This window comes from Chiloscyllium plagiosum, unplaced genomic scaffold (genome assembly GCF_037043375.1).
Source record: "Chiloscyllium plagiosum isolate Xiang-an unplaced genomic scaffold, Cpla_swu_hap1 HiC_scaffold_42, whole genome shotgun sequence".
In the NCBI taxonomy this organism is placed as follows: Eukaryota; Metazoa; Chordata; class Chondrichthyes; order Orectolobiformes; family Hemiscylliidae; genus Chiloscyllium; species Chiloscyllium plagiosum.
This window is the reverse complement of record NW_028270180.1, coordinates 23264055-23277894: the sequence shown is the minus strand read 5'-3', so window position 1 is coordinate 23277894 and position 13840 is coordinate 23264055. Positions and strand designations below refer to the sequence as shown.

General features: G+C 41.6%; 1 protein-coding gene across 4 annotated transcripts in view; it reads left to right on the top strand.

Moving 5' to 3' along the window:
* Positions 1-13840, top strand: part of LOC122542598 (cytoplasmic polyadenylation element-binding protein 1-like) — a 117059-nt gene that overhangs the window by 64457 nt on the left and 38762 nt on the right. For 3 of the 4 annotated variants that reach the window (XM_043680548.2, XM_043680550.2, XM_043680549.2), the window contains exon 3: positions 3725-3913. In XM_043680548.2, coding sequence (XP_043536483.2) covers positions 3725-3913 — 189 coding nt within the window. Of the gene's footprint in view, positions 1-3521; positions 3564-3724; positions 3914-13840 lie in introns of those variants that run through there. The other variant, XM_087981976.1, reaches the window with a different exon arrangement.

The window sequence follows — 13840 nt, the reverse complement described above, 5'->3', positions numbered from 1 at the left end:
ATTAAACCAGTTTCCCCAAACCTAGAATTAAACTATTGTTTTAAAGGTAAACTTTCCTTCATTCAGCAAATGTTATAAAACCCGCTGCTTGGAAACATGGTGGAAGTCAGTTCAATTGAGTTATTCCAAAGGGCAATTAATGGCTGTTTGGATGGAAATAGTGCAGGGTTACAGGGTAAATGGTGGTGGCAGGCAGGAAGTTAGCACTAAGTGATAAACTGTCACAAGTTCAAAGCTCCTGTGCTGTAGTTGATTTTTCTCCAATAGTCTTTGCTGTTAAGTAGATGTCTGTATAGAACACCTGCAGCCTTGAATGTTTGTGACAAGACATCAATCACTAAATTTAAAAATTGGCTCACTCAAGGGCCAAGGAAAGCTTGTGTGGAGTCAAAATGGCTGAAATTCTTAATGTCAGTATTCAGTTTTGATGCTGAGGTTAGGGATAGATTACTCTAGGTAAAGTCAGCGTAAGAAGTGAGGAAGTTTAGGTATTCTAAAAGGCATTAAGGTGGATAAGTCCACATGTCTGGATGGGATCTATTCCAGGTTACTGAGGGAAGTGAGGAAATACCAGGTGTCTTAACATATCTTCGCAGTGTCCTTTGAACACAGGTGAGGTCCTAGAGGACTGGAGAATTGCCCATGTTGTCTCCTTGCTTAAGAAGGGTAGCAGGGATAATACAGGTAATTGTAGACCAGTGAGCCAGAAGTCCCTGGTCAGGAAGCTGCTGAAGATCCTGAGGGATAGGATCTGTTCTGTTTTGGAAACAATGGGCTAATCAGTGATTGGCAACATGGTTTTGTGCAGGGGAAGTCATGTCTTATTAACTTAATAGAATTCTTCCCATTTGGATGGGTATATGAATAGGAAGGATTTGGAGGGATATGGGCCGGGTGCTGGCAGGTGGGACGAGATTGGGTTGGGATATCTGGTTGGCATGGATGGGTTGGACCGAAGGGTCTGTTTCCATGCTGTACATCTGGTTCTAAGTGACAGTTGACTGAGGGAAGGCCTGTAGATGTCATACATTGCCTTCAGTAAGGCATTTAAGGTTCTCTATGGTAGGCTGATGGAGAAAGTGAAGTCCCTTGGGGTCCAGGGTGTATTATCTCGAGATGGATAGAGAACTGGCTGGGCAACAGGAGACAGTGGTAGAAAGGAGTTCTCCAAAATGGAGAACTGTGACCAGTGGTGTTACACAGGGATCCATGTTGGGACCATTGTGATATACATTTTTTTTTTTGATTACCTCCTGTGGAAACAGGCCCTTCAGGCCAACAAGTCCACACCGACCTGCCGAAGCACAACCCACCCAGACCCATTCCCCTACATTTACCCCTTCACTTAACACTACGGGCAGTTTAGCATGGTCAATTCACCTAACTGCACATTTTTGGATTGTGGGAGGAAACCGGAGAACCCGGAGGATGTGCAAACCCCACACAGACAGTCACCCTGAGGTGGGAATTGAACCCGGGTTCTGGCGCAGTGAGGCAGCAGTGCTAACACTGTGCTGCCCATTTATAAGTGATCTGGAGGAAGGTATGGGTGGTTTGATTAGCAAGACTGCAGGTGACATAAGATTGGAGTAGCAGATAGTGAAGGTACTGCTAGAATACAGCAGAATATAGATTGGAGAAGTAGCAGATGGAGTTGAATGCAAGGTGATGCAATTTGAAGATCAAATTCAAGAGCAAACTATACAGTAAACTAAAATGTCCTAGGCAAAATTAATGTACAGATCTGGGTGTTCAGGTCTGTGCTACCCTGAAGGTGATAATGCAGGTTGATAGTGATCAAGAAAGCATATGACATGTTTTCTTTGGGGCATGGTATTGAATAAGAGTTGACAGGTCATGTTATAATTGTATAGGACTTTGGTTTGGTCACATTTGGAATACTGTGTACACTTCTTTTAAAGTGGCAACCAGGATTTGGATGCTTTGGAGAGGGTGCAGAAGTGGTTCACCAGGATGTTGACTGATGTGGAGGGTGCTAGCTATGAGAAGTTGAGTAGAGTAAGATTATTTTCACTGGAAAAATGTGTTGAGACCATACCTGATTGAGGACAGGTGGATACCAAAGCACTTTCCCCAGTTTGTGGGGGGGGGAGAATCTATTATTAGGGGGTCACAAGCTCCGGTGAGAGGGAAAGTTTTTTTAAGGAAGATACACATGGAAAGTTCCTTGAGGGTGGTGGGTGCCTGGAATGCATTGCCAGCCGAGGTGACAGTGGCGAGCACGTTAGTGTCATTAAGATGTACCTAGACAAATACATGAATAGGCAGATGGATATAGACCCTTAGAAAATAAGTGACCGGTTTAGGATCTGGATCAGCACAGGCTTGGAGGGCTGACGGGCCTGTTCCTGTGCTGTAATTTTGTTCTAAACCGTGATTGTTCAAGCCAAGTTGAATGCTAGGGTCTGACTTGCCCTTAATGACAATCAGTTGGGACCATAACACTTTTCCCTTTGAACAAAAGGACTTGACATATTGCGCTGCCTGTCCACCTCTCCCCAAAGGCTTTCCTTGCACTTTTCAATTCCATTTTACCACTTCTGCCCATGTGACTAGTCCACATGCTTTCCTATAGGCAACAATCTTGCTTTTGACCCACATAGCTAATTTTGTATCACGTGTGAACTGTTTTATGTAGAGGGTATGGTTTTTTAACTTTTGTCAATTGACTTTCAACTTCAAACTCATTTTGGATCAAACATGCTATGTGGCTTCAACTTTTGTCTTCCTCTCTGGGACTTATTGCTTAAAGGATTAGTATCCTTTAAAGTAAGCTTAAGCTACTGTTCAAGGATATCTAGTTGTCAAATACTAAGTGGTCAGAATTGCAGTCTCCTAATTTTGGAGAGTGAAAAGGCAAATATTCTTCCAGGTTCCTCTGCCTTTGGACTACTACATATTGCTACATTTCACAGGCCTGAGTTAATTTTGTGAATTGCAGCCTTTCTATTGCAAACTTGTCTACAATTTTAATACCTTTTTAATCCTGAGCAAATGGACTCGAGCAAAATTCTTAATTTGAAAACACACATCAAACATTTTATGTAATGTACTGTTTTTTTTTTAAATGTATGAGATGGCTAGATTCCTGGAAATGTCTAGAAATACCTGGTTTAACTCCTGCAGGATGTAGCTGAATAAATTGAATTCCCACAACTTGAGTGGTAGGAAGTGCCTTTTTCCTCAAGGTGGCATCAGTATCTTGTACTTGCAAGGTAATTGAGCAGAGTCATGTCAGACTTTTTGTATTCACCCCCCCCCCCCAAAGTTGAAGTAAACAGACTGTGTGCTAGCAGAATTATTTAGCTTGTTTTGCATTTGCTGATTCAGGGCTGTAGCCAGCAGTTGGAGGTAATCCAGGACCAAGTATTGAAGGGGAGGAGAATGTGATGGCGCAACGGTTAACAGTACAGTTGAAGCTGCTTACTTGCTGTCGCCAGTGTTCCAAGCTAATTTTTATGCAAGGATTCTTGCAATATAAGATCGAAGTTTCAAAGAATATTTCAATCTCTTGCATTTGAGATGTGATGTAATTCACAGGAGTGAGTGCATCAGCAGTTCAGTCACATGCTGGACTAGTCACTGATGCAGTCCAAGATACATGGCAGATTTTTTTTTTCATAAAGCGCATTCACAGGTTAGCTGGACAGATGGGATGCTACAAAGTGTAATCTTACAACATTTTTAATCTCTTCCTCTACAGACTTGAACAAAATTGACACAGGAATAAGCAGTAGGATGCTGCTTCCCACGTCTGCACAGGATTCATCACGAGGCCTCCCAGACACTATGGACCTCTGCTTAGGCCTACAGTCTCTAAATCTGACAGGGTGGGACCGACCATGGAGCACCCAGGACTCTGAAACTGCAGTATCAAAGGCTAGTTCATCAGGTAAGTGCAGACTTTTTTCCATAATACAACCAAGATGTTATGGTGGAACCAGATTTTAAAACTAATTCAAAGCAAACTATAGTATACCAATTGTTTTTAGCAATTGAATTAAAGTGTAGGGGCTTGTGCCTTTGTTTTTAAAATTGGTAAACCCTGCAGTATCCAGAATTCAGTTGAATTTGTTGTTTTGTTGCAGATAACCGCATAAAACTTACTGTTGTGACTAAATTATCCATTCCGATATAAGAAATACATTTATTGCAGTTCTTCAGTCTTTCTGCTCTAAACCAGCTCTCTGATATAGTTGGCACTGACTGAATTTGGCAAGTGCTCTGGTGATGCAAGCTTTATTTTTTTGAAAACCATTGCACTGTTTTACTTAGAATCAAATGATCATGCAGCTATAGTTTTTCTTTCCTTTTTTTAAACTGATTCCTGTCTCCAAGTTGGTCTATTTTAAGGAGCTGCAGTTTAATGTAATTGCAGAGGTTACCAACCTGGCAATAAAAAGTTGAATTTTGTGGGCACTGATTTTAGTGCCTGATCATATAGTGAAAGGTATCTTGATGTATGCCTCGCCTTTTCCCATCAGGGTCTTTTGGTTACAACTGCAATGCTACACTAGCCACCAGAAGGCTGGGAATTTATGCCACTGTCTGTTATTGACTTTGTTTAAATTGCCTTAACTTTGTAATATTGCATTTAGTTTTATCTAAGACCACCCATTATCAAAAATGGGTTTTTTAATCTGTACAAATTCTTGTCTTGTATGAATTCTTGATTCCAAGTTGCAGTAGGGATTGTTCTAACCCAAAGCAGTTATCAAGATGTGCTGATGAATTAAAATGGAAGTCAAGTTCAAGCTCTGTAGTAGCAGACGAGAACTTTGTTTCTTTTCCACTTTAGCTCTGAATTCATCAGCACTGCTCCATAGTATGCATGGAGATTTATTTCTCAGACTTATTACTAAGTGCATATTTTATTTCCAAGTTAATTTTTTTTCTCCATGCCACCACCACTAGTGTGCCACTGTTCAACATTGCTATTGTGAAGAACTTAAGATTTGAATGTCACAGGGAGGTGATGGCTTAATGGTATTATCGCTGGACTCTTAACTAGAGACCCATGTTTGAATACTACCACAGCAGATGGTAGTGTCTGAATGCAGTAAAATTCTGGCATTAAGTGTACTGATGACCATGAATTGATTGTCAGGGAGAACCCCATCAGGTTGATTCCTGCCTTTTTTTTTTAGAGAAGGAAACTACCATCCCTACCTGGTCTGACCTACATGTTGATTCTGAACTGCTCTCTGGGCAATAAATGCTGCTTGGCCCAATGATGATGTCCTCATCCTGTAATAAATAAAAGCACTTTTTCTTTGAACCTTGTTCTGTTTTTAAGTAAAACATAGCATTGCAGTATGGGTCCATTCAGTCAGTATCTACTGGCCCAAAATAAACCAGCCACTTGTTCTAATCCCATGGCCTTGCATCCTGTTTAAAACTATGGGCCATGCTATAGTTGGTCCACAAGCAGGCATAAATGTGCTTCCAATATATTAATTGGCATTGCACCGAAATGCTGAATTTTGCAGCACATCAGATTGAAATCCTTGATAGATTTGTTCTTGAAACAAAATTTTTATTCTATCTTGCCTAATGGATAGGCCTTGTGGCTTTTCTGCAGATCAGCAATTGAAAGTGCTGTACAGGGAACATGCAGGCAATGTCAGCAATGGACCCTTTAAGATATGTTAATGAATGCAAGAAATGGGCTGTGCATTGAGCATTACTGCTTTAGATAGGCCAACTTGTTTAGTGTAGGAATGCTGTTGGATATGCACTTGCCACTTTATATGCAGCATTTGTACCAAACTTGCTGTTCTCCCATTGAAATCGGGCATAAGTACATTTTTTAGAATCCCTGCTCGACTTTATCTTTAAGAAATTAATTCCAATATGGACCTGAGAGCACCACTGGGGCCACGATTTTGGCACCATTTTTAAATCCTACCATTTCAAACTCCCAAATTAATATTTCAAAGCTAGATTTCACTTAACTAGTTGAGACAGACATAAATGGGATCATGCAATTTTTCCAGCTTAGTCTTTTTAGCCTTATTCTAATTTTGACCAAGAGTCTCATTCACCAGCAGACCATCTCCATCTGAAGTTCCTGAAGGCTCTTAACTGTTAACAAGGAACAGTTTTTAACCCAATGTTCATGACAGCACAATCATGTTCCCTGTACAGCATTTTCAATTGCTGATCTGCAGAAAAGCCACAAGGCCTATCCATTAGGCAAGATAGATTTGTTCTTGAAACAAAATTTTTATTCCATCAAGGATTTCAATCTGATGTGCTGGAAAATTCAGCATTTCGGTGCAATGCCAATTAATCTTCCTTTTTACATGTCACCTGGTCTCTGGCACATGTACAATGGCTATCTCTGATCCACTTTCCCTCAGTGTATCCTTTCTGACTGTCATAGTTTGTACTCAGTTTTCAGACCTGCTTCAACATTAGGAAGTGGTCAGAGACTGTCACACTGATTCCATTTTGACTTTTATCATGTATACCTAGATAACAATGAAAAGCTTCTTGTTTTTGCATGTTGTACAATCCTATACAAAGTGCAGAAGGGTAATAGAACAGGAATACCATGTTATGGCTGCAGAGAAGGTGCACAGAATCAATATTGCATGGATCTCCAATTTGAAATTTAGTCTTTGAACAGCAGCTCTTGAATCTGATTATATGTGGTGTTTTTGAGATTTTGTATCTTCTGCATGACAGAAGTTGGAAGAGATTTTATAACTGGGATGGAAGGGGTCTTGGGCTGCCTTTTTGAGGCAGTGAAGTACAGATGCAGCTCGGATGGATGGTTAGCTTGTGTGATGGATTGGGCTGTTTGCAATTCTAGCTTTTTACAGCCCTGGGTTGAGCAATTGTCATACCGAGCTCTAATCTATCTGGATAGACTGCTTTCTGGACAGCATCTATTTTTTAAATAAAAAATTGCTAATTGTCTTTACGGACGTGGTGAATTTCATTAGTGTCCTGAAGAAGTAGTACAATGATGCTTCTATCTTGACACATCAGTGTGGATGGACTAGACGTGTTGGTCACTCATGAGAACCTGAAGCTCTTAACTATCTCCACTTTGGCTCTGGCTCTGTTCTAAGTAGAGGTGTGCCTGCTACCTTGCTGAAGTTGATAACCAGTTTTTTTTTTAGTTTTGCTGATGTTGAGGGAGAGATGGTTGTCTTAGCACCATCCCACCAAGCACTATCTCTTCCCTGTTTTTTTGTTTCTCTTGTCATTGCAGACCAGATCTCAATCAAACTTGTAAACTTGGTCACAGTCCTGAATACAGTTACCATAATGAAGCCTTATGGTTCTGGAATACTCAGCTAGGTTGGCTGCTGGGCTCTTTAATATGGACCAGTCCATTGATTTGAGGCAGTCCCATCGTTCTCCTCAGACCAGAACCGTAGTATCTCTAGTCAGTCCTCTCTCTTCAATTTCTGCTTGTAAGCTGGGAGGAGGAGGAGCAGACTTTCCAAAGTGTGGATGGGGTATGGAGCATTAGGCATCTTAAGTAGAGCAGGTCAAGGATGTTCAGCCCTCTGACACAAGTGTTGATGCTCTTTGGTAGCATACTTTGAAGTCACTGGCTGCAATGAATACCTAGAGGCCTAATTCAATCTTAAGTCCATTTGTGGCAGTGTATATTATATAGTGCTCTTCACTTCTGTATGGGATGGTATGTAAACTGCTGTCAAGACAGCAGAGGTGAATTCTGGTGGCAGGTGTTGGGGCAGCACTTCACTGGATATACCAGGTCAGTGAGCAGTAACTTGCGAGGGCCACCAGATCTGAGCACCAGGAGCTCTTGATTGGAAGGCAGACCCGACTGCCCTTTGCCTTGCTGAAGGACACTACAGTCCACGAGAGGTATAGAGAAATAATCTTCAAATTGTAAGGTAAAGCTAGGTGCAGCAGAAATGCACCATGTCTGTGTCAAAGTGCACAGCAGTGTCACTCACCCCTCGAAGGTGAGTCTCGCTTTAAGTTGTAATGAAAACTTTGTTAGAGCTTTGCTTTTTCTGTGAACATCCAGCATTTTTTAAAAAACACTTAAAGAACTGCTGCTTCTCTGTTGCTTATCTACTCATCCTCAGGAAATCTGGGTCACGGCCACTCTTTGGGATATTTTATAATAAAAGTTAACCCTCTCTGATTATTACCCAGAGTTCCTTAAGGTAGCAAAAATTACAGGCTGCTTCCACCACAAGGCCTATTTCACATGAAACCTTACCATTGCGTTGTGGATTTATTAAATTTCCCCCAGTATGGAAAGTTGCTGACAACCATTCTACTTGCATTATATCATGAAATCTGTTGAGTTAATACAGCCAGAGAATCTTTCTCCACATTGTTGTAGTACAGGAGGAGGCCAATTGTCTTTGGCACTAGCCCAATCTCCTGCCTCTCCCCATACCCATTTGCATGGTTTTGCACAATAATTAGGAAATTGCAAACAGTGGATGACCATCAAGCTACAAACCAGTTGGAGTGGCCTTTTGGCATGATGGAAAGATAATGAATGAAACTCAATGTGGAGAAGGGAGGCAGGTTTTGTGTTCTTTGAACCCATGTAGTCGAAAGAAGAGAACTTGGCAGAGAGACCTGGGGTGTATACATGTTCATGTCTGAGGAAAGGTGCAGGACGAAGTACAGAGCTATTAAAATGCATATTATACACTGTCAAACAATGATTCAACACCTTGAATGTCTCTGTTGACCCTGCCTCCACAATGTCAATACATTTCAAGCTGAACATTTTTTTGGAAGTTTTTATTTGCAGCTTTTGCAACACATTTGAGTACTACACCATCAGATTCTCCGTCCTCTTAGCTGAAAAGAACAGTTCCTCTGTCTATTCCTATCTAACCCAAGATTTTAAACTATCAAATCTCCCCTCTACTGTCTTGGAGGAAAACCGAGCCAACCAATCAATTGAAATGTCTCATTCTTGGGACCATGTGCAAACCTTTTTTTAGAATTCCTTCTCCAATGAGTTCATATCCTTCCTCTGACAGTCAAAACCAGACACAGTGCTCTGCTGTAGCTGAGATGTAACGAAGTCAGAATCAAGCACCTGCCTTGATTTGACCATGTATAATATGCACTTTAATAGCTCTCTGTATTTTGTCCTGCCACCTTTTTTCCCTCTGACATAAACATGTATATGCCCAGGTGTCTTTGCCAAGCTGTCCTTTTTAGAGTACACAGGTTTCATGTTCTTCTGTCCCAAAGTATGTCACCTCTTACCTCCCTTCTCCACATTGTACTTTAAGTTATCTTTCCAAAATGGCCACTCCAACTTTTGTTTGCAGCTTAATGGTCATCCACTGTTGGCAATTTTTCCTATATTTTGTATCATCTGCAAACTTTGAAGTTGTTCCCTGAGTATCTATATCATGTATCAGAAAAATTGAGGATTCCAATACTGATGTATGGGTAATTCCGCAAACTATTCTTCCAGCTGGAATGGAGCCGTAAACCACCACTTGGAAAATTGGCTAAAGGGTAGGAAGTCCTTTCATCCAGATGATCTCAACCTTATTGGCTTTTTTGAAAACATTGATTTCCTTTCTGAGTGAGTAAAAATTAAGTGCCTGGTAGTACTTTAGCAGAGTAGCCATTTAAGCTTATGTTCCTGCATCCCTTTAATCTCCCACCACCCATAATGTGAATTTTAACTGTTCTCCATTTGCCCAACTTTCAGTGTATATTTGTCATTTTGGAAACGCAAAGCCAATTTTGGCACACTATATGGCTTATGCCTGAAACATTGATTCTCCTTCTCCTTGGATGCTGCCTGACCTGCTGCGCTTTTCCAGCAACACATTTTTAAGCTCTGATCTCCAGCATCTGCAGTCTTCACTTTCTCCTACACTATATGGTAATCCTGGCTGAAATGTTTTTACACAACTAGGAATCCAACATTGGTTTATAAAATGAGCTCTTGAGAATAACTGCTTGCTGAATGAATAAGTTTCCAGAATTCCATTTTTCCCTTTTTTAAAATATCTCAGATAAAGACAGCTCAAATAATTTCACTGCATTATTTTAAAAATAATGCACTGACAGCATTCCATACTTTCTGACAATCTTCAGGTTATTTGCCATGGCTGTTTGAGGAGACGTTTTTTTTGAACCATTTAACAAGATTTCATCATGTTAAATATTAACTCTAGTGGAGTAGACTGAAGGTTATTATATTCCATCCAAATTAGATTTGAATTGCCTATCAGTGCATTCCTCTGCCAACACCTTTTTTTTTCTTGCAGAGTTTTGGAAAAACCTGTAAAATAATTAATACATGGATTAAGACATGTACTAGAATTTGCTTTTGAAGCAATAATGATGGAAAAGTTGAAGTTCTAAATTGGTGAAAGGCCAATTTTGACTGTATTAGGCAAGAACTTTGAAAAGCTAATTGGGGGCAGATGTTTGCAGGTAAAGGGACAGCTAGAAAATGGGAAGCCTTTAGAAATGAGATAACAAGAATCCAGAGAAAGTATATTCCTGTTACCTCCGATTACAACAGGATCTGGACCAAATGGGCTAAGTGGTAGATGGAGTGGAATTCAGATAAATGTGAGCTGCATTTTGGGAAAGCAAATCATAGCAAGACTTGTACACTTGATGGTAAGGTCCTAGAGAGTGTTCTTGAACAAAGAGACCTTGGAGTGGAGTGCAGGTTCATAGCTCCTTGAAAGTGGAGTCGCAAGTAGATAGGGTAGTGAAGGCAGCATTTGGTATGCCTTCCTTTATTGGCCAGAGTATTGAGTACAGGAGTTGGGAGGTCATGTTGCGGCTGAACAGGACATTGGTTAGACCGCTGTTGGAATATTGCATGCAATTCTGGTCTCCTTCCTATCGGACCAGCAAAGAAAAGCATACCAAGCGCTGCCTTCACTATCCTATCTACCTGTGACTCCACTTTCAAGGAGCTATGAACCTGCACTCCACTCCAAGGTCTTTTTGTTCAAGAACACTCTCTCTAGGACCTTACCATTAAGTGTACAAGTCCTGCTAAGATTTGCATTTATCTGAATTCCACTCCATCTACCACTTAGTCCATTGGCCCATCTGTTGTAATCTGAGGTAACCCTCTTTGCTGTCCACTATACCTCCAATTTTGGTGTCATCTGCAAACTTACTCACTGTACCTGTTATGCTCGCATCCAAATCATTTATGTAAATGACAAAAAGTAGAGGGCCCAGCACCGATCCTTGTGGCATTCCACTGGTCACAGGCCTCCAGTCTGAAAAACAACCCTCCACCACCACCCTCGTCTTCTATCTTTTTTGAGCCAGTTCTGTATCCAAATGGCTAGTTCTCCCTTTTATTCCATGAGATCTAACCTTGCTAATCAGTCTCCCATGGGGAACCTTGTCAAATGCCTTACTGAAGTCAATATAGATCATATCTACTGCTCTGCCCTCATCGATCCTCTTTGTTACTTCAAAAAACTCAATCAATTTTGTGTGACATGATTTCCCAAAGCCATGTTGACTATCCCTAATCAGTCCTTGCCTTTCCAAATAAATGTACATCCTGTCCCTCAGGATTTGCTCCAACAACTTGCCCACCACAGAGGTCAAGCTTACCGGTCTATAGTTCCCTGGCTTGTCTTTACGGCCCTTCTTAAACAGCAGCACCACGTTTGCCAACCTCCACTCTTCTGGCACCTCGCCTGTGACTATTGATACAAATATCTCAGCAAGAGGCCCAGCAATCACTTCTCTAGCTTCCCACAGAGTTCTCAGGTACACCTGATCAGGTTCTTGGGATTTATCCACCTTTATCTGTTTCAAGACATCCAGCACTTCCTCCTCTGTAATCTGGACATGTTGCAAGATGTCACCATCTATTTCCCTGCAGTCTATATCTTCCATATCCTTTCCACAGTAAATACTGATGCAAAATATTCATTTAGTATCTCCCCCATTTTCTGTGGCTCCACACAAAGGCCACCTTGCTGATCTTTGAGGGGCCCTATTGTCTCTCTAGTGACCCTTTTGTCCTTGTATTTGGTAAATACAATTAAGGAGAATCCAAAGGATTTTTACAATGCTATCTCATGTCCCAGTTTTGCCCTCCTGATTTCCCTCTTAAGTATACTCCTACTTCCTTATACTCTAAGGGGGGGGGTCTATAATACAATCCCAATAAGGTGATCATCCCTTTCTTATTTCTCAGTTCCACCCAAATAACTTCCCTGGATGTATTTCTGGGAATATCCTCCCTCAGCACAGCTGTAATGCTATCCCTGATCAAAAATGCCACTACCCCTCTTCTCTTGCCTCCCTTTTTCTATCCTTCCCGTAGCATTGTATCCTGGCACATTAAGCTGCCAGTCCTGCCCATCCCTGAGCCATGTTTCTGTAATTGCTATGATATCCCAGTCCCATGTTCCTAACCATGTCCTGAGTTCATCTGCCTTCCCTGTTAGGCCCCTTGCATTGAAATAAATGCAGTTTAATTTATTAGGCCTGCCTCCTTCTCTCCTCTCCCCCCCCCCCCCCCCCCCCCCTTACTAGTTTAAATCCTCTCGAGCAAATTTCCCTGCTAGTATATTAGTCCCCATCCAATGTAGGTGCAATCTGTCCTCCTTGTATAGGTCACTTCTACCCCAAGAGATTCCAATGATCCAAAAATGTGAATCCTTCTCCCATACACCAGCTCCTCAGCCATGTATTCATCTGCTCTATCCTCCTATTCTTACCCTCACTAGCTCGTAGCACTGGGAGTAATCCAGATATTACTACCCTTGAGGACCTCCTTTTTAAATTTCTGCCTAACTCTCTGTAATCTCCCTTCAGTATCTCAACCTTTTCCCTTCCAATGTCGTTGGTTCCATTGTGGACAATGACCTCCTGCTGGCCCCTCTCCCCCGTGAGAACATTCTGCACCCTTTCGGAGACGTCCTTGATCCTGGCACCAGGGAAACGCACAATATTCTGCTTTTTCTCTGGCCACAGAAACATCTGTCTGTACCTCTGACTACAGAATCCCCTAACACAATTGATCTCTTGGAAGCCAACGTACCCCTTGTTGCATTAGAGCCAGTCTCAACACCAGAAACTTGGCTGCTTGTGCTACGTTCTTCTGAGAATCCATCACCCCCTACATTTTCCAAAACAGCACAGAAGGACATAGATAAGCTGCAGAGCTGATGGGTGGCAAATGGAGTTTAATATGCGAAAAGTGGAGGTGATTCACTTTGGAAGGAACAACAGGAATAAACAGTATTGGACTAAAAAGATTCTTGGTAGTGGAGATGAGCAGAGAGATCTCTGTCCAATGTATAAAGTTGCCTCCTGAATTGATAGGGTTGTTGCAGCTGTACAAAACTCTGGAGTTGCTGCACTTGGAGTATTACATACAGTTCTGGTTGCCACATGGCAAGGATGTGGAAGCTTTGGAAAGGGTGCAGAGATGTTGCCTGATATGGAGGGAAGGTTTTGTGAGAAAAGGCTGAGGGAACGGAGGTTTTTTTCTTGGAGCGAAGGTTGAGAGGTGATGTAATTGAGACATGATTAGATAGGGTGGACATTGAGAGCTTTTTTCCTTGGATGGTGACAGTTAGCATGAGAGCCATAGCTTTAAATTGAGGGGTGATAGATATAGGACAAATGTCAGAGGTAGTTTCTTTACTCAATAGTAGGAGTGTGGAATGCCCTTCAGCAGTAAACTCACCAAGTTTCAGGGCATTGCAATGTCACTCCATAAACTTGGATGAAAATGGAATAGTGCAGGCTTCAGATTGTTGCACCGACCTGTGGAACCATTGAGGGCCTGTACTGCACTGTAGTGTTGTATGTTCTATTACTGATTGCCAGTAGA